A 21,055-nucleotide genomic window follows, 5' to 3' on the forward strand; every position below is an offset into this window, starting at 1 on the left:
CCTTTTACATGTCCAGAGCAAAAGAGAGCCGTTAATGGAGCAGTCGATGGAGGGGCACAGGCATGAAGTTATTGCCCTAATTAAAAGTTTGAATGTTATTCATGAACTCCATCATTGTTTCATGGAAGCTACTTTTAGGAAACATCACTGGATGGCCAAAAGGAAGCAAAGCTGCACTAGCGGATGCCAAAAGCATTCTGAAAGTCTTTAAAATGTTGAAAAAACACAAATCTAGAAGGGGCATGTAGACAAGAGCACAACCAACTGCACTTTATTTAAACAACACTGTATTTTTATTAAAACAATTGAAGCTGTATTAAACTGTAAAGTTAAAAATAAATACATTAATGAACATTTACTGAAAAGCACAGCACTATCCTTGCCTTTCTACTCTATTAAACATATATACAAAAAATGTTTATGGTGTTATGGTTTTTTGACCCCAAATCAGTTGAATATTGGTGAAAGTCTTTAAAATTTAGCGTATCATGCTACTGTGTTCTGCCTTACAAGCTCACAATCAACTGGTCACTGAGCCAACAGGTCAGCGGTCACCATCTGGGTCTTCACTTTTTGGGTCTCTCCAAGATGTTCAGGAATTTCCCTCTTGTCATTTCTCGAGCTGGAAAAGGAAATAAAAGGTCAAAGGTTATTGTGATATCAAATACAGTCCCCAAACCTTATCAGACAGGTAAAGTAATTTTCCATGGTATATTTTAATCAGGGAAAGTGAGATCCTTTTTTTTATGATCAACATTTTATTCAGATTAATTGACTTTCAGAAATAAATCACAAGTCAAGGTTCAAAAGAACTATGTACAAACAGATGCCATGAAGCCGTCCACTTATACAGAGAAAGAGGAAGAAAAATAAAAATACTAAAAAAATCAGTGAAGCATAGTAGGGATGTCAACTTTTCATCCGAACTAGCAACATCTCCGCAACATTTGTCCAACTCTGAATAGTGTTGTCCTTTGCGCCGTTGAGCCTGGCAGTGGTACCTTCCAGCAAGGCAATGTCTCTAAAGTATGATAGTCAAGTGAAAGTTAAAGAAGTGGACTTTTTGGCAGCAGTACTTGCAGCTGATAAAGTCCTTTTCTGATGAGCATTCAACTGGAGACTGGAATCATCTAACAATAGAAAAAGTAGGGGATCTCGAGGTACATGTAAATGCATGATATCTGAAAGGACGGAACATACAGTTTTCCAAAAAGGAACCACCACCGGGCATTCCCAAAACATATGCAGGTAAGAGCCTACTGTGGATTTATTACATAAATGGCAGTGAGGATCAGCTCTAACCTTCATCTTATATAGTACACTAGGAGCTCTATTAATACATTTATAATGTATCATCTGATGTGCAAGATTTTTAAAAGCGGTAAAACATCTGGCCCATACCACATCCCAATCAGGTTGAACAAGACCATCCCTTTCCCAGGAGTGGATAGCTGGAATATAAGTATACTGTAATATGAGAATGGAATTATAAATCTTAGAAACTAACTAAACCACTAGAAGGAATATCAATGTTCAACCATTCCCACAGAGAATGAGTAAACACATTGGTGGCCCAAGGAACGCCGTATGCCTTTAAAGCTGACCTCAGTCTTAAATATAGAAAAAAAGAGAATCCAGGTAAAGAAAACTGTAAACTTAAGTCCTGAAACGATTTGAGGCCATTATCACAAAAAATGTCATTCAAAGTATGAACACCCGCATCAGACCAGATTTTAAAAACAAAGGGTTTGTTGCCGGTGCATAAACGGTTATTATGCCATAATGGAGTTGTCTTAGTATATAAGAAAGGTCCACCCATAATTTTCTCCACCTTTTTCCATACATCGAGCAAATATTCAATAATTGGTCCGTAAGTTTTCTTTAAATATTTTGAAACACCTGAAAAGGGGAGATCTTGTAATTGAACTGGATGGATAATATTCGCTTCCAGAACTCGCCTAGGAACCGGAGAATCTGAGTTAACCCAGGTTCTGATTCCTCTTATTTGAAAGGATAAACTATATAATTCAAAATTAGGTAAAGACAGATCCACCATCTAGTTTCTTACGCTGCATCGTCTTAAATCTGATTCTGGGTTTTTTCTTCATCCATATAAATCTAGAAATGGCTGTGTTAAGCTCCTTAAAAATAAATTCAGGTGGAGGAAGAGGCAACATGGAGAATAAAAAATTAACCATGGGGAGCACATTCATTTTAATTGTAGATATTCTACCATGGAGAGATAAACATTAAGGGGACCATCTATCCAGGTCCTCCTTAATCTTATTTAGGAGAGATTTATAATTACAATTAGAAATAAGATGAAATGAGGAAAATATAGTAATACCCAAATATGTAAACCGTTTGACTATGGGGATCAAAGGAGGTAAACTATTAAGGGAAAGTGAGATCCTGAGTAATTATTGAAGTAAATATAATGGACTTCATTAAAGTTGTTAATTTTTTCCATCTTCATTCTCAAAGCTGTTCATAATCTTCAGCCAACTCTCGTGAGGGTATAGAGCTGGAGGTGTAACAGCTATGACCCTCCTGTGGTCAGGCTGACACAGGCACTGATGAGCTTTTGGGCAGGAAGTGATAGGTGTGAGGGACAGGCTAAGCCACAGTGTTGGGCAGCAGTTAATGAAATAATGTGGGGGATTGTAATTTAGATGAGCTGCCCTGTGTGGCATCTTAATGATAGGCGCAAGTGTCAGTGGATTCACCTTCAGCTGTCGATCACTGGATCAAACGTGATGCTATCTGGATTCAGATTATTAATTATGGCTTGGTAAGAATTTATGTTTTTGAAAGAAGCCTTATGCTCACCAAGGCTGCATTTAATTTATAAAAAATACATTAACAGCAGTTAAATTGTGAAATGTCATTACAATTTAAAATAACTGTTTTCTATATATTTTAAAATGTAATTTATTCATGTGATGGGAAAGCAGACGTTTCTCCAGTCTTCAGAGTCACGCCATCCTTCAGAAAGTATTCTGTTATGTTGATTTGGTGCTCATGAAACATTTCTCACTATTATCAATGTTGAAAGCATTTGATCTGGTTTTGTTTTTTTTGTTTTTTTTTTGTGGAAACCATGATACACTTTTTGAGGATTTTATTTTCACAAATAGAAAGTTCAAAAGAACAGCGCTGGTTTGAAATGTAAATCCTTTGTAAGATCATACATGCCTTTACGGTCACTTTTTAATGCAATTTAATGCAAGCTTACAGTATAAAATTATAATTGTTTCTTTCAATAAATAAAAAAAACTTACTGACCCCACAACAGAAAATATATGTATTAATATATTTAAAATGTATATTATTTTTATTATTATTTAGATTAAGATATTTGACTATAAACAAATATATTTTTAATTGTCTTAACATTCATCACACACACTTTAAATCTAACATGGCGTGTATTGTAACCAGTTTACATTACATAAAAAATGCATTGCACATGAATTTAAAGGTTACAAAATACCCAAAATAATAATTGGCGGGAGGAAATTCACAGGTTTAAAGAGCAGTTTGATTATTTCTTCTTTCCATGGCACAGGTTCAAACAGTAGACAGATGAACACTTGACTCCTGACTATTAGATCCCTGAGAAAGCTATGAGGAAAGCCTGAAATACAACCTAATATTCAGTGTATTAATACAACAGATATCACCATTATAAGAGAAACATGACGGTCATTATAAGATAATGCAGTCACTAAACATTCACACTGCTGTCTCACTAATGCCTTCCAAGTGCTTTCCATAAGTAAATGTGTGTCTTAATCCCAGGTTTAATGTCAATGATGGGAAGGCTAACGCTTGTTAAATGGGCCACTGGTTTCTGGAGGGGTCCACAAACAGGGGGCAAGAGCTTTGTCATAGCTGAATGACCAACCCCACTTTAACTCTTACTACCCCTCTCCCAATCTCCCTCACACTTTCTGTCCAAAACAATACAGGAGTCTGTCTGGCTCCCACGAGACCCCTTCACCAGAGTGCACCCCTCTGATCCACTCATTAATTAGATTTCCATTTATCCTCAAATCCCGTCAGAGCAGAAGGGAAATGATTTGCATTGAGTGAGTTAGATTAAAAAGGGGAGTGTAGAGGGCCCTGCCAGCTAGCCGACTGTGCTCAAACACACACACACACACACACACACACAAGTATGAGCATTTACACACGTGCACAAAGCTGGTGCTGTCACTGGACGGGGCAGATCAATACTGATTAGCAGGAGTTAGAGATTTGTTTAGTTGATTAGAAAGGTCAATTACTAATTCTGTACTTAGTTAATCAGAAGCTTGTTGCCGGTGACATCCATATTAAATGGCATATTATGGATTCCAGAGGCCATATTATCTTCTTGATGTTGTATGAACACTCATAAATATTTTAATGAAGCAAATATGCTTCATGATGAGTTAATAGGCAAAATAAAATCAACGCAAATGAGCAAATACATGAGCAAAATTAAAGCACTACAACCTGTAACGTAATGTTTGGTTGCTTTAAAAATAATATTTTCTTTATATATACATATATATATATATATATATATAATTAAATTATTTGTATATTTTTATTTAAAGACAAATATATTCAAATCTATGCATCGTATATTATTATAATATACAATTGAACAATTAGTCATATTTACATATTTAACATGATTCAAATTACATGACAGCTATAATATTGATTAAATTATAACGTTATATATATATATATATATATATATTATAACTGCATAGGATTGCAAACAACACATTAAATGAAATATGATCAATTATAAGCTACCATTACATTTTTCTGTTTCAAAATCAATGCAGTTTAACTGTAATGAATGCGCTATTATCTTGAGAGATGTAAGCATCTTTTAGAGGCCATTAAAGCAAATCTAGAGACAATACAGTTTGTTTTTAAGCTGGAGGAGAAAAAGAATCCCCGGACCTTAAACTAAATTCTCTCCAAAACCTGACTGCCCCAATTCACTTTCATTAGCAGTCAAACACACTAATCGTACCCCTGTTGCACATCTGAAACTGCCACTTGGTTATTACGGGGAGTAATCTTTATTTAATAGATTTAACATCCATTCTCGCTGCCTAAACCTCATGGGACGGGGGAGGACAGACACACACTCGCACACAAACCCACCCTCTCGTCCCCCCCATTGGAACACATACACCTGATGCTCATGTTTGTGTTCAAAATTCAATTACCTACTTATTGATACTTCACAGAGATATTTAAGATGCAGACATGGTGAGTGATTTCCCAAGGGAGCCACTGCTTCCTCTTAATGTCCCAGCCGAGAGCTCTTCTCTTCTCACCGCTCGCTCCAACCGCTTGACACCACGAATCATTACACACACGCGCTGACGAACACCAGCCAGCCCTGCCACAGCCTATCCCTGTTCAAGAGGTGTCCTTATTAATAGGCAATCAGTCAAAATTCATTCATTAAAAACCCTAAAAGGTTTCACACAGGCGCTATGATTAGCCGGGAAAGGAAATCCAATGAATTCCTAATGTATTTATGGAAATAGGGTGTCATTTCTGATCTGTTGACAGAGGTGGTGGCTAGGACAGAGAAGGGAGAGTGAGTTAGATGAATTTCCTCCACTCTCCCGCTGTGCGTGTCCAAATCTGAGCAGAGCTCGGTGTATCTGTGCAGTCGAAAGGTCTGAATGGTGTCAAAAGGAATTAAATAAGGACAATTAAGGATTATATTTTACATGTGATTCCACAAACATTCACTACTCCAGTCAGGCACTAATGCAAAAAGAAGCAGGAATGGTGTGTGAGCGGAGGGGAGAGGAAGATGAGCGGACAGGAAGTCAGAGAGCTTTACCCACGCTCAGCCTGTCATCTAGCAGCACTTCATAACCGCTTGCCCCTGTGCTCGGGTGTCTCTGATGGATTGATGGAAGCACATTACTACGGTAGGGTGGCATCACTGCAATCATATTCAGCAACACACTTCGCTTAATAGAGAAGAGATTGATCTACGGGAGGAGGCAGTGAACACTGGGGCCATTAGCGCTGGACGGGTGTGACCTTCGTACGGGAGCAGGAACAGATTGAACAGCAGGAGGTTCTTGGACGTTGCGAGCCAGAGTTTTGTTCCAAATTGTAAATCTTTAACTTTTAGGATGTTTTCTTCCTGTATGAAGCACCATGTATGGGTCAGAGACATGACACCCATTGTTTTGTGAGGATATAGATATTTTTTCAAAAATACATTAAAATGTAATTTATACATTGAACTGTTTAAATATACTGAGCAAGTTATAAATTCATTTTGATTTTTTATTTATTTTTAGATATTTTTAGGGGCCTTCAGGTAGTCAAAAATGAAAAAAAAAAACTGTCCTGATGTTATAACAAAGAAACAAATTATAAAAATACTGAATTCATTAATAAAATAAATAAAACAATTATAGCAAAATAGCTTGGCATAATTAGTCAGTATTATTTCTTGGGGAACATTTTATAACAAAGCTTCTAAACTTCAAAACTTAATAAAAATATTAATATTATTAATATTAATAATGGTAAATGGTAAATGGACTGCATTTATATAGCGCTTTCAACAGACCACATGGCCATCCAAAGCGCTTTACAATTTGCCTCACATTCACCCATCCACTCACTCATTCACACACCGACGGCGGTGTCTGCCATACAAGGCGCCATCCAGCTCGTCGGGAGCAGCTGGGGTTAGGTGTCTTGCTCAAGGACACCTCGACACTTGGTCAGGTGGAGCCGGGGATCGAACCACCAACCTTCCGGTTTGTAGACAACCTACATGAACCACTGAGCCACTGCCGCCCAATAATATAATATTTAACTTCAGTCTGCAAAGTCAATGTGGCATGACCAAAATTCAGAAACATGTAGGGGAGAAACAACGGAAATGACATCATAGACAGGACCTCTGCAGACCCTCATGAGTGCGTGTCAAGGTCAATAAGACACTAAAACATCTGATAATTTGGCCTTTTTATTCCAAGGCAAAGCTAAATCAGGTTGTAAAATGTCATGTGGTGTGCATATATATATATATATATATATATATATATATATATATATATATACACAAACACTTTTATAACACTATATAATGTGTTTGAAAAAGATACACACTCATTCAAAGTGTAAGGAAATGTACAAAACAGATATTACTTAATACCTGAAATATTATATTGTTTATGATCACCACATGACATTTCTAGAGTAATTTCTTGAAAATGATACAAAAACGTAAAAGAAAAAAATAATAATAAATAAATACAAACAAGTACATTGAAAAAAACTAAAACAAAAAAAAACGTGGCACATTATTCTATTGTACGCATTAAATCTGATTTTTAAAAGACTTATCAATATCTTTATCTTGGACACTCTTATTTTCTGATGCTTATTTTGCTACTAAACACACAAAAATACATTAGCGATCTGGTTAGACCTACAAGTTATGTCCAGATTATTTGACGCCCATTAAAAAAAACACACCACCCCACAATTACTCAAGTAGAAACAAGTGTGTTACATCAACTGTGCAAGCCGCCGCAGTGGAACCGGAGATATCATCAGCATCGCCTGAGGCCCGGCTGTCCCAGAAGAGCACTCTCCATTCAATTACCTTCAATAACAGTACTTATCAGTGTAGTGACTGGTCCTGTGGGAGCAGAGGGGCCTGATGACCATGCTCAGCAGCCCCCCGACAGCAGCATTCATCACGGCCCGCAGCAGATGGGTACTGGTGGGGGGCTGGAGGGGTAGGCACGCGTCAGGCCCTCCCACAACGACCCTGATCAGCGTCACTCAGCTAGGAGAGGAGGGGTAAACGTCCCCAAGGAGACTGGTGTGGCACATGTCACGCTCACACACACACAAATAAATATACAAACATGCACATGTTATCCTTATTTGCCAATGGTTGCACGTGCAAAAGGTTTACGCACCTCTCATGTAGTACTTACAGTTGAAAATGTGCAAATCCACTTCAAGATCAAGCCATTAAGATACTTAATATACAGTTATTTATATATTTTAAGCTTAACATAAGTCCACGATTAATCAAAGCTTAATTTGTGCTGCTGTTGATCATATCCTCCCTCCCAAAGATATGCGGCTAATGCATCTAAGGCTCGGCATCTGCATGTGGAAGAGACGAAGGTCGAAATAAATATATAAAACAAATGTGGGGCTTATAACCTTGCCTTTGGGGTGAGCTTTCACTGCCTGATTGCATTATCCCCATTAACCAGGACTTTAATGGCCATCGTGCCAAAGGTGCAGTAAATTTTTATCCTCCTCCTCCTCACCCTCCCGTCTCCTAACACTACCTCTCGTCAGCTCGTTTAAAGGCGCTGAAGAGAGAAAGAATCATGATGAAAAAGTAGCTCAGATTTACAAGGCTTCCCTTGACAGCTAGGAGAAGGAAGAAAATTAAACCACACCACATTGAAGAGCGCCACGTTAAATGCTGCTCTGAGCCGAATGATAATCATAATTTCATATCGGTGTCCTCAGTGCAGAGGTTTTACATAACAGTACATTTATTTGAAATACCGTATTGAAATATAGAATATTGAGATGATGCAGAACGATTCTGCAATATTCTTCTACATTCATGTAAACTGCAAATGTGTACAGACAGTCCAAAAGCCTGACATAAATAAACACAGTAGATTTGGAACTATGCCATACAAAGAAACATTATGATGTACACTACCATTCTAACCTCTGTTGTAAGGTACAATTTTAAAATATTTTTGAAAGAAGTCTCTTATAGGCTCAGCAAGGCTGCATTTGTTTGATTTAAATATGGAACCAAAACAGTTATTTTGTGACATATTACTGCAATTGAAAAGAACAGTGTTCTATTTTTCATATATTGTAAAAGGCAATATATTATTTGAGTGACACATGCTCCTTCAGAAATCAATCTAATTTACAGACTGTCTGCCCAAGAAACATTTACATATATTTAGGCCTATGTAAATACACGCATGCACGCACGCGCGCTCACACACACACAAACACACACGCACACACACGCGCACACATATATATATATATCACACAGGATATTTTATGAATATTTGTTTTTAAAAATATAATTATTAGAATTATACATTTCTGTAAAATCTTAACTTTTGAACAGGTAAAATGAATACGGCATTGAACTCTCTAGGTTACTAATCTAAATACATTAATCATGTGAACACCTGACATTCAGATGTTCTTGTTTCCAATAAAGCACAAGATGCTCATTGGATCATTCTCAAATTATGCTTGAGAACCTGATCGTTTGGTTTTACGCAAAACTTGTGAAGTACATGCAGTTGACTATTCTTTCGCTCAATGGCATGAGATGTGACAAATTACGTTTGGCATAATCTTGGTTGAACGAGCCTACTTTAATCATGCGCTCTTGATGGAGATTTTACAAATCGGCAGTGAACTTACAAGGTGACCTCTCATCACTTCACCAGTATATTTCCACACTACAGCACCAAGTCTGAGCTGAGCCTAAAGTAACCGGTAGGCGGGTATAGCCAAAGATATATAAGAAACAAATGTGAAACCAAGCTCACACTAAATAACAGGTTATATATTAGATGGAGAGAACCTGCTTTCAGCATTGGAAATTAATTTTCTGACTCCTGTTAAAAATAGTAAATGTCTTGGAGCATGTTGCATTCCTAAAGAAGTGAAGAAACTACATCATGAACAAGCAGAGGATAAAATAACAGGAGGGTGGAGACATCTAGGTTGACTTATTACACTGACTGCTAGAAAGCCTACTGGGTGTAAAATCAGAGATATTAAACGCAGGCAGAACATACTCAGGCCATGCCTTTCTATTTGTGAAAAAATTCAATTTTTACAAAGCAAAAACGACATGGGAGCTGTACCTAAAAGTGGTATATTTTACATATTGAGCTGGCACTTATACAGACATTCAGATGTTTTAAATATTAATTGTGTCCCTGGACCACAAAACCAGTTAAGTCTTTGGGGTATATTTTTAGCAATAGCCAAAAAAACATTGTATGGGTCAAAATTATAAATTTTTCTTTTATGCCAAAACTCATTAGGATATTAAGTACAGATCATGTTCCATTAAGATATTTGGTAAATTTCCTACCATAAAAATATCAAAACTTAATTTTTGATTAGTAATATGCATCGGCAAGAACTTAATTTGGAAAACTTTAAAGGCTATTTTCTACAGTTTTTTATTTTTATTTTTTCACCCTCAGATTCCAGATATTCAAACAGTTGTTATCTCGGCCAAATATTTACTGATCCTACTAAACCATACATCAATGGAAATCTTATTTAATCAGCTTCCAGATTACGTATAAATCTCAATTTCGAAAAATTCACTCTTTTGTGGTCAAGGGTCAAAAATGGTGAATACAGAAACATGAAATGTAACATTAAAAATATAAACTTGACTGAAATGTAATAGAATAATGTATGGATGAATAATTCAGGTCAGTAAGATTTAATGTATACATGTTCAATATAATACAGTCAATTCAAGCAAACACATGGTTTTGAGTGTGAGATTTTACCTGAATTCACCCTATATTTCTCATTGAGAGGAAGTTTGTTGAGGGATGATTTTGAACACACCACGAAAAAGTCAAAATGTCAAAAGAAATCCAATATATCTGAATCAAGTGTTCAGACATGGTCTGCATTACTTTCAAACTGCTCAATAAGTGTCCATTTGATGCCCATTTTCATCTAGCAAAAATATTTGATCTTTTCTGTAATCCTGCTGGTATATATTATTACTACATCTAGCAATTCTGTGACATAACATTTTAGAACTACTGGGAAAAATATAAATATATAAATCTGTGTTAATAAAGAGTGGGGATTTATTTAGGACTTACTAACTAAAATAAATGAATACGATATATATATATATATATATATATATATAGATATATATATATATATATATATATATATATATAGATATATATATATATATATATATATATATATATATATATATATATATATATCGTATTCATTTATTTTAGTTAGTTATATATATATATATATATATATATATATATATATATATATATCTATAGATATATAGATATATATATAATAAAATGTATATTTGTATATTTTAAATGGATTTAGATGCTATATTATTTATAATAATTCATATGATTTAAAGAACCTCTATAATAAAGCCAACAGCAGCTGTTGTTTTTTTTGACCGTTTTCTTCTTTGCTAATATCGCCATCTAGCGGAGGCTTTACAAAGCCTTCAAACCACTTCTTAAACACTGCACAGATGGACTAAAGGTTTCTAAGAAACTAAGATTACTTACATTCCTCCAAACCCAATTGATAAGCCAGATTTTGCAGTCCCTTCACCTTCTCCATCAGATTTGCTGTGGTCAAACTTCCTAATTCTGGTTAAAAAAAATAACACATAATAAACTTATGATGCAAAAAATACCAAAGCTTTTCTAAATTCACGTTGCAATGTATCTAACCATATTAAGCTCTTTAATTGATCTAAGCATCTGTCAGATAGGTCCATGACATAAAAATGCTCAAATTATGCATTGAGAATCTTATTATAATTTGTTTTGGTTTTATGAAAAAGACAACAGACCTTTCAACATTTCAATATCTTCTGTCTCCAGTTCAGCCATCCACTTGGGCGGAGAATTTGTGATAGGCTGGAACAACAAACAAAAGTCTCAGTTTCATGTCTGAATGCAAAAATTCAAAATAATTTGTTTTAATGTATAATTCTGATTCTTTGCTCACATTTTTGAAGGATGCAGCAAATTCAGAGACACCCGGTACTGTGAAAGGTTTTTAAAATTACATGGGACTTTCCAAACAACTTTCAAATGTTCATGAAAAAAAGCAAATGACAGGCAAAAAAAAAAAAAAAAAAACGTTTGTTTTTCAACAAATGTAACTTTGGGTCATATGTGGAAACATCTGTGAATATTACATCCTATAAAACACTGTTTTAGTTAAAATCAAAAATATTATACTCAAACTTACACTGCTCCGGCCACAGGTCAGGTGAAGCTCGGTCAAGTTTTTCAAAACTTAGCAGAGAGGATTCAAAGTCCTCACCTATATAAATAAATAAATAACAAATGATATGCTCTTTATTACAGCCCTGTGTCAGAAATTAGATCAGCAACATATTTATTTATATTTATTAAATTTAGTATTAAATACAATATTACCACAGATGTAAGTGCAATTATATTGGGGGTGAGCAACAATCCCCATGTTATGCAGGACATAATAATGTTATGACAAGTCACGATGGAGGAAGGTTATGTTATGTTTACTAAGCTGTTTGTATTAGTGTGACCCAGCTGAACTAGCTGCATTGATAGCGATGCTTATCAAAAATAAACAAAAATATTATTAAAAATAGAAGATACAAAAAGTAACCTTTTTCCGCATGACGGCTGCATCAATACATTAGTATAATATTTAACTGTTAGTAACTGATGTCGTTGACACGTAGCTTGCTAATGACTTGATTCCAAACATTTTTATGACGCTATTTCGAGAAAAAAGAAGCCATTTTAAAAACTGAAATAGTTAATCATTTAAGAGGATACGTTGACTAGCATAATAGTTTATAAAGGTTATTCGGTCCGTTGCACTAATACAATAACAACTGACGTTACCAGGGAAAAGAGGAGAATTAAAATTTACCTCCATTCGAAGACGCCATCTTGATAACAACGCACGTGATTCGAAGCAGCCAATAGCTGAAGGCCCTGAAGACCTGTAGCTCCGCCCTCTCTCGTTACGTGAGATGTCGCAACCATGGACTGCAAAAAAGGTCGCTCCGTTGAGAAACTATTTTTAACAGGTTTTTAATTTAAAAAAAAAAAAGATAATTTTAAATGGTTTGAGTTAAAAAGGCTATATTTAAGAAAATACAACCGAATAACATTTTATAAATATTAGCAACAAATTAATACAGTGAAAGTGAAGTATTACTAATAGACCATTTATGCAACAGTGTATTAATATAAAGTGATATGTAACATTACTTAAACATGACAAATTTAGAGACTGTCAGAGAAAGGAACAGACAATGCTAGTTGAGATGATGGGAGAAATCACCCAGATAAAAAGTTGCTTAAAGACAGTGTCTAGAACAAAGCCAATTTCTTAATAAACTGAATTGCAGAAACCATGTGATAAAAGATTAGTTTTGCAAGATAATGTTAAGCTTCAATGATAGGCTACTAAATTTGGGTAAGAATATATAGCCCAAAATGAATACAAAAATTTATTTTAGCATGATGGTGGTTTATGAAAAGTATGTCATCTTTTCAGTAAATGGACTTAAAAAATGGACTGCTCTCAAATGCAATACAAATAAAATCCAAATACCAGCTAATGTTTTTTGCAATGTATTCATTTAAGTCAGTCATCAATCTGCATGTCAGGCAACAATTCCAGTCACACAATTAGGAAGGGACACAGCTAATTATTTTACAAACCCAGCATCCAAACATGAATCCAAATGAAATTCTTTGGTATGAGCCATAAATAGCAATTTGATTGATAAAAAAACAACTTGTATGGATGAGAAATATAACAATGTGATACACTATATTTCATAGGTTGCTGTTTTTGCATAGCATACATATATATTTTTTTCTCTTTTAGAAAAAACTAAATATGATACTGAAACTGATTGTCACTTGGCTAACTACTAGTTGAGAGTTACACTCTTAACATAGTGTCTATATTTATGCAACTGAGGTTTTTTGCTGAATGAACACTCTCACCACTTGGAAAGGGTCCTTCCAGAGGAGCAGAGCACACAGCCTGTAGAAAATGTGTCTTTTTCTGCAGTACAAATACATTTATTCAATTTAAACTATATTATTTCCCCTTTATAGTAATGACTTTTTATATGAAGGTAGATTGGTTAAATCTGGATTACCTTGTGATTGAAATTCCACCTGGAACTAGAGATGTCAAACTATATTTGAATAGCATCCAAATAAACAAATATTATGGCTGATTTATGGACTATTTTATCAGATAGGTACAATATACAGTCAGACAGTCAGACAGACTGATAGATAGATGGATAGATTGATAGATAGATATACTAACCATACCTACAAAAGCACAAAAGAATCATAACACAAGATAACACAAAAACAAACACAGACAACAGGTGTAAGCATTACATATTTTAATCAGGAGTGGAGCTATAACAGTTCTGGATGATCCGTACACCCATATATTACTGATCTATAAACAAGAGAAAATGGTATAATCCTTAAAACTCCATTAGATGAGTATAAGGTCCATTTGTATCCAGCTTCAAGACCTGTCTGTTTCCATATGTTCCATGTCTGACCTCTGTAACAGCGTCAGCGTTCCTGGAAGTTAAGAGTTCACTTTGACAATGAGACACAAAGCTGCTGTAGAGCTTCAAGCCTTCATCTTTCCCAATGTTGCCATGGTACTGCATCCCTTTTCCTTTTGGTTTTCCTCCAAGCGTAGCTTGCGGTACTATGAGAACACTTCCTGGTAGCTGAAGCACTGAGGTGTGCTTTCCAGATTCAGTCTCACAGAGCTTCATGTTAAGCAGTGTGTTCACTGAGTTAAAAAAACAGGTTAAATGAAATATAGTTTATATACCATTTCAGAAATAATGGATCTCTATATGTATTTATTGCAAATGTGAGAAAGGAGCAATTGCATACCCATTTTGGGGATTATATCTTCAGTTGCACCTTTGAAAAAGCAGATGTAGATAACCATTCCCCTATTAATCTGAATAATCCGAATTACATCAGTCAGTTGGGCAAAAACTAGAATTGTGTTTAAGGTTATTTAACTTATTTTTTCCCATACCTCAACCCACTCAGCCTCACTCCCTTCTTCTGGAGGTTTGACCTGCAGTCGTGCATGCAGACACTGCTGGAGAATCACTCGCGCTTTCAGGCCGTTCTCTGTACTATCGGACATTGCTACAAAATAAGACCGAAATTACCGAATTCGATGTCAGGGATCAGTTTAATTGCATTAAATAACAGAAGTTTATTTCAAATGAACCACACGGGTTCATTGGTTATGGACATGAACTATGGAACTACAGCGGGTTCCGCTTCCGCGTGAGAATCCAAACAACATACGTCATCGTCAGTCGACAGTGCGTGTGCGACGCAACTTCACAACATCTCATGCCCTCTATATAAAAACATACTGTATTTGTGCATATTAAATGGTTTAGTACCAAACCGATAGAAACGAGTTTCACATGGAAATCATAGCGCTGTCTAATGTCTTTGTTTTGCTCGTGACGTAGTCTGAGATTTCGTGTCTCTGGAAGATTTATAAGATGGTTAAATTACACGACAGCTACAAAAGGCTTTTGCAAATATATGCACTGTCCTCAAATAGTATAGGCACACCATTCTTACCTATAAGATTTTTTCCTTCAAATCAAAATCGACATGAAATCCGCTTCAAGGTAAGTGAACCTCATTAAATATTAATTTAATGTAACTTTACGTTAGTGATTACAGGTTCCCTAATTATTAATTCTGTATACCGTAGATGCATAAACTTAACTACATTACAGTATAGACAGTGATACTGCCACATATTTTCCCACTTTTTTTCTGTTCAGACTTCAGGTGCTGGTGAACGAGCTCTGCAGGAGAGACAGAGGCAACACATGGCACGAGGTTTGCCAAAACAGAAGCCCATAGCTGGAGTCAAAGAGGTCCTTGTTGTTGCATCAGGGAAAGGAGGGGTGGGAAAGTCCACAACAGCAGGTCTGTTGTCGTTTGCATTCATTGATCTTGGTTTGTTTCATGCGCCATGCCACAGTCATCTCCAATCTGTTTGTCTTATTCTTTAAGACAACTGCCAGTTTTTCTCTGAATTTAGTTTAATGTCTTCACAGTGAATCTTGCTCTTGGACTTATGGCTAATGATCAGGTAACCAGATAGCCCGTCTTAGCCATTGTATTGAAAGCACACCATTATTGCCCTTTTTATTCGATTATTTTAATATCATTTTTTCGCACTTTTATTGCATGTAGAGTAAATCGGTGGGTCTTCTAGATGCTGATGTTTATGGACCCCTCCATTCCAAAGTTGATGAACCTAAAAGGAAACCCTGAATTAACAGACAGTGAGTTATGTGCCACATTTGCTTTGTAAACAAAATATACCATGTTTAATAAGAAAACTTGTTTGGCATTCATATATGATTGAATGATCATATATGATATAGACTTTCTTTTCTTTATTTTTAGAGAACTTAATGAGACCACTTGTGAATTTTGGAATTCCTTGGTAAGTGGATGAATAGTTATAGTGCAAGAGTGTTATTTTATGTAGACTACTGTTCAAAAGTGATCAAAAGATTGGGGTTTGTAAGATTTTAAATTTGTATTTAAAGTAAGTATTTTCTGCTCACCAAGGCTGCATTTTGTGTTCCTGTAGCTCAATGTTGGGGGTTCGATTCCCCGGGAACACATGATGGGTAAAAATTGAAAGCCTGAATTCACTGTAAGTCGCTTTGGATAAAAGCGTCTGCTAAATACATAAATTTAAATTTATTTGACCCACCCCCAAAAAGTAACTTAAAATTTCATTAATTCCTGAGAAACTGTGTTTTAAGCAGCCATTACTCCAGTCTTCAGTGTCACATGATCCTTTTCCAGTATGCTGATTTGGTGCTCAAGAAATGTTTCTCATAATTATCATATTGAAAACAGTTGTTCTGTTTGTAGAAACCAGCATTTATTTTAGGATTCTTTGATGATTAGAAAGTTTAAAAGAACAGCATTATTTTTAATAGAAACTTTTTTTTTAACATTATGTATATTTTCAACTGTGTAATAAAAGCAGTGCGTTCTTGCTAAATAGAAGTATTTATTTCACTGACCCCAAACTTTAGAATATTAGTTTATTGTAGTTTTTTCTTTTATGCAATTTAATTTTCAAATGTTTGAGGTGTTACTTTTTGCTTCCCCTTCCTCTACAGTATGTCAATGGGCTTTCTGGTTGAAGAGGTCGCACCTATTGTGTGGAGGGGTCTGATGGTGATGTCAGCTATTGAGAAACTCATTAGACAGGTCTGTCATTTGGGTTTGGAAATTCTCTTGATAATATGATTTTGTTGAATATCTATTTTTTTTCTCAACTGTCCTCGTCCAGCACAAATAGATGGGATTTCTTCAATAGAGTTACATTTTCTATCCACTATCACATCATGAATTATTCTCTACCCTGGTTCCATGCAAGAATTGTCATTTTGTGCAGTCTAAGAAAATTACCCAATTTTCTCAACATTGTTGTTTCTTTCATAGTCACTACTTTAATGACTTTTTCCATGCAGGTAGATTGGGGGAATCTGGATTACCTTGTGATTGATATGCCACCTGGAACTGGAGATGTCCAGCTGTCTATTACTCAGAATATTCCAATAGCAGGTAAATAAACAAATGTTACAGCTGATTTATGGTTTAACTGCCTCGTTTCGGCATCTATTACAATCTGAAAGAAACATTCTACCTAGTGTCAGTCACAACACAGCACCACAGATTTTTCCAATTCATATTTCGTCATTTAAGGTTTTGTTGTAATTTATTGTGATTTGTTGAACATGCATTATGAAATCAGTTTTTACTGCTCTTAAACATAATGTAAGTACTTTTTGACAGGTTTATACACCAAATGTCAAGCTTAGTTGTATAATTTATGCTAAACTGATGTCCGTTTTGCCTTTCAGGGGTTGTAATCGTGTCCACACCTCAAGACATTGCCTTGTTAGATGCACGAAGAGGTGCCGAGATGTTCAGAAAGGTTAACGTTCCGGTAAAGCATTTGCTTTTGTGTTTAAAGCTCCAGCTTCAACTTGTCTTTATATTATTGTGGGACGTAATAGAGTTTAAGCATGTTGGGTTTATGCTGATATAGACCTAGCAATAATAAAACACTGAAGCAGTAAAAATGGCATCAAAATATTAAGATCAATAAATTTGACCCTTGTTGTCACAGTTAATTCTGTGAAAGTCAATTCTGACAGAAATTATTTAAGTTTGATTTATAAATATATGTTTAAGGATATGCTTTGCTCGTTCAGGTGCTAGGTCTGGTTCAAAACATGAGTGTTTTCCAGTGTCCCAAATGCAGTCATCAAACACACATTTTCGGCTCAGATGGGGCGAAAGAGCTTGCTCGGACCCTTGGTGTTGAGATGCTTGGTAAAGCCATTCTCTATAAAGTATTCCATTATGAATGACTGTTTTAGCATTGAAGCACATTTAAAAAAAACTGTGACATTTATCAAATGCAATGCATAATATATAGTCAAATTGTATGTAACTAGATTTGATTCAAGTGGATCGGGCTATTTGTGAGGACACAGGGTTTCTCTTTTCTCACTCCAGGGGACATTCCTCTTCATCTCAACATTAGGGAGACGTCAGACAGGGGACAGCCCGTGGTTGTGTCGTCTCCAGATAGTCCAGAAGTAAGTGAATCATCTTGATTCCTGTCTTGTTTTTCATTGTTTTCCATTATGGTAGTTTTTTACCGCAAGCGTTTCAGGATCCTTGAGTGCAAAAATTTGATACACTACTTTAGTAACATTGATTGATACATGACAAAATTGAAATGCAAATATCATATATTTATTGTATATAATATACTTTTATTCATAAATCATGTTATGTTTGTAAAATAAACACAGATTATGTTATGTTATTATATTTCTTAAACCACTTTGTAGCATGTGTTGATAACAATGGTAAGATATATTGTGTATATAATACACTTATATATTATGTTATAATTTTTATAAGTTTTTGATTATTATTATATAATTTTTCTAAAAGCAAGAGTTAAGATAAACTACACCAATGGTAAAGTTAGTTGGACATAATATACTTTATTTTATTTCAAGTACTAATTCTATTTTAGATGCTCCTTGAGACTTTCTGTTTTATGTTCAAATTTGGGTATTTCAAAACAGTCATGCAAATATGATTCACTTTGAATGTACTGTATTCATAAAATGTTAAACTAATCAACTGGCAGATTTCAGTCAGACAGCTTTTCAGATGTATACAAGTAACAAAAGTTGATAGAACTGATCTGAAATAACATTTATGCAATAATTTTCTTACATGTTTATTCATATTTCTCTGTTCTGCAGGCCGAGGCTTACAGAAGAGTGGCAGCAGCAGTAGTACGGCAACTAGCGGAGCATCCAAGATAAAAGTAGTTTTGCTGACCTGAGAAAAATGATCAGTATTGATTCATTGTCTCCTAATCAACTTTTTTACCCATTCAGATTGGTATCACATACTTATTAGAATACTATAATTTATGTTCTTTATTTATGCACTGACATATTGCTCATTATTTACAGAGATTAACATAACAAAAATTAATAAATAATTTTGATTTTAAACAGTTTTGCAGGAAGTAAGCTTTCATTATATAGCTATTTAAAGTATGAAATAATGAAAATAAGAACTCACTGCAATTATGATCATATTAAAAGTGCCCTAATGTAATGTCTGTTCAAGTGTACAAATCTCAGATGTGGATTTTTCCCACCAGAATAGATTGACAAGATGTTTACCCAAAAGGAACTGGGTCAAATGGCAAATTTAATGTGGCTTCAATTAATGTCATCGATTTTACTGCAGAAAAGTATCTTTCCACAAACTCTTTATTGCAACATGAAGATGGTCATTACAGGATTTAACCACTTGATGGCACTGCAGATGTTTTCATACATCTTTCTTTGATTTATAGTGATAGCTAAATTAGGTTTTTCACTTAAACTGTTTTGACAGTAACATGATTGGAGTCTTTTGTTACTTAACTTGCATTTAATAAAGTGAAATGGTCCTGGCCCAATAGGAGAAGTGCAATGAAGTTTTCATGGGATGATAACAACAGGGTCACTTCCTGCATATTTTCACAGCTCCCTTGACTCAGCTGAAACAGCCGTATTCAGTCCACCCCTGTGTAACTGTGGCCAGACAGACCCGTCTGTGATTCATCACTGCAATGAAGCTATTTTGCTTTCTTTTAGTGTCAATTGCTCAACTGTTCCCAGAAGTCCGACCCCGGGGTTTCAGCTGTACAATGACCTCAGATGAATTTGGACGCTTTCACATTTGGTGTTATTTATTTTCTCTTTGTTTTCACGATAAAGGAAGCGTTATGCCCATAACATGCCTTGACTGATGTCATTGAGCACAGTGGTGTGACTCACACTCCCATGAGTGTGCCCTTAAAGTGTAAACAGCAAATAAACATCTATTCATATAGACATTCACAGAAATTCTGCCTCGGATTATTGTCAGAGAAAGGGAATTTCACAACGAATAGGAGAAGACTATTCATAAATCTGATTCTAGATCAGACGGCTTTCACTTATGAAACCTTATTTGCTTGTGAGAGACTGCATAACATGGGCATATTCAGATTGAGTATGTTTCAGGTGATTGCCAGCTGGGAAGAAACAGATTTCTAAAACTGTGTTCTTGTGGTGTTATCAGTGGCATTATAAACGCAGACTTTGCCCCATGTGGTAAATGTGGCTTATAGCTTCTACTTCCTAAGGCTATGGAAAAAAATCAATAATTAAATGGGGTAGCAGTGCAGCTCAAGAGGACAGAGGGCAGACTTATTTCTGTGTCATCTTTGATTCATGAGGAGATACTGCTAATAAAATAATCTGAGGTGCAAACAAAAGACATTGTTATGTCTAAAATGAATATTGGTCAGGAATGGTCTCTTTGGTGTATATCATTCTAGTTACCTTTTTTTAATACATAAAACAGCACGGTTTTCAATCAGATTCTGAATAAATGATCATCTGTTATTTTTGCAAATGACTTAACTATTTAACTATATGTGGTAACCTCTGCATCCTTAGCTCATGATGAAGTCTTCATGGCTAAAGTATTGGCTTCATGCCTGTAAATTGGCTGAA

At 35.3% G+C, this 21,055-nt stretch overlaps 2 protein-coding genes and 1 pseudogene across 3 annotated transcripts; 1 reads left to right on the top strand and 2 right to left on the bottom strand.

Moving 5' to 3' along the window:
- Positions 1 to 243: 243 nt before the first annotated feature.
- On the bottom strand, positions 244 to 12,859 carry LOC113060615 (protein lin-52 homolog). 2 transcript variants are annotated; one of them, XM_026229683.1, is made up of 6 exons: positions 12,763 to 12,859; positions 12,088 to 12,162; positions 11,842 to 11,879; positions 11,684 to 11,750; positions 11,394 to 11,477; positions 244 to 622 (listed from the first exon to the last, which is right to left on the bottom strand). In XM_026229683.1, exons 1-6 carry the CDS (start codon positions 12,779 to 12,781, stop codon positions 567 to 569), a joined length of 339 nt encoding a protein of 112 aa, XP_026085468.1. In that variant the 5' UTR covers positions 12,782 to 12,859; the 3' UTR covers positions 244 to 566. The 2 variants fall into 2 exon arrangements, with proteins under 2 accessions (XP_026085468.1, XP_026085467.1); XM_026229682.1 differs by lacking the exon at positions 12,763 to 12,859 and adding an exon at positions 12,279 to 12,339.
- Positions 12,860 to 14,254: 1,395 nt separating this feature from the next.
- Positions 14,255 to 15,199, bottom strand: dtd2 (D-aminoacyl-tRNA deacylase 2). Its single transcript, XM_026229689.1, has 3 exons — positions 14,938 to 15,199; positions 14,787 to 14,856; positions 14,255 to 14,679 (listed from the first exon to the last, which is right to left on the bottom strand). Exons 1-3 carry the CDS (start codon positions 15,049 to 15,051, stop codon positions 14,357 to 14,359), a joined length of 507 nt encoding a protein of 168 aa, XP_026085474.1. The 5' UTR covers positions 15,052 to 15,199; the 3' UTR covers positions 14,255 to 14,356.
- A 22-nt stretch (positions 15,200 to 15,221) lies between these two features.
- Positions 15,222 to 20,393, top strand: LOC113060618 (iron-sulfur protein NUBPL-like; annotated as a pseudogene).
- Positions 20,394 to 21,055: the final 662 nt, after the last annotated feature.

Source organism: Carassius auratus, chromosome 42 (assembly GCF_003368295.1).
Source record: "Carassius auratus strain Wakin chromosome 42, ASM336829v1, whole genome shotgun sequence".
In the NCBI taxonomy this organism is placed as follows: domain Eukaryota; kingdom Metazoa; phylum Chordata; class Actinopteri; order Cypriniformes; family Cyprinidae; genus Carassius; species Carassius auratus.

Bases quoted from the DNA above. Each gene is read 5' to 3' on its own strand.
- LOC113060615 (XM_026229682.1), bottom strand. From the start codon at position 12,324: ATGGGGATTGTTGCTCACCCCCAATATAATTGCACTTACATCTGTG. The intron at 12,163-12,278 runs GTAATATTGTAT...TTATTTATATAG, and splicing joins TAATTGCACTTACATCTGTG to GTGAGGACTTTGAATCCTCT. The intron at 11,478-11,683 runs GTCTGTTGTCTT...TTTTTTAACCAG, and splicing joins AGATATTGAAATGTTGAAAG to AATTAGGAAGTTTGACCACA.
- dtd2 (XM_026229689.1), bottom strand. From the start codon at position 15,051: ATGTCCGATAGTACAGAGAACGGCCTGAAAGCGCGAGTGATTCTCCAG. The intron at 14,857-14,937 runs GTATGGGAAAAA...CGGATTATTCAG, and splicing joins GTGAGGCTGAGTGGGTTGAG to ATTAATAGGGGAATGGTTAT. The intron at 14,680-14,786 runs GTATGCAATTGC...TTTTTAACTCAG, and splicing joins AGATATAATCCCCAAAATGG to TGAACACACTGCTTAACATG.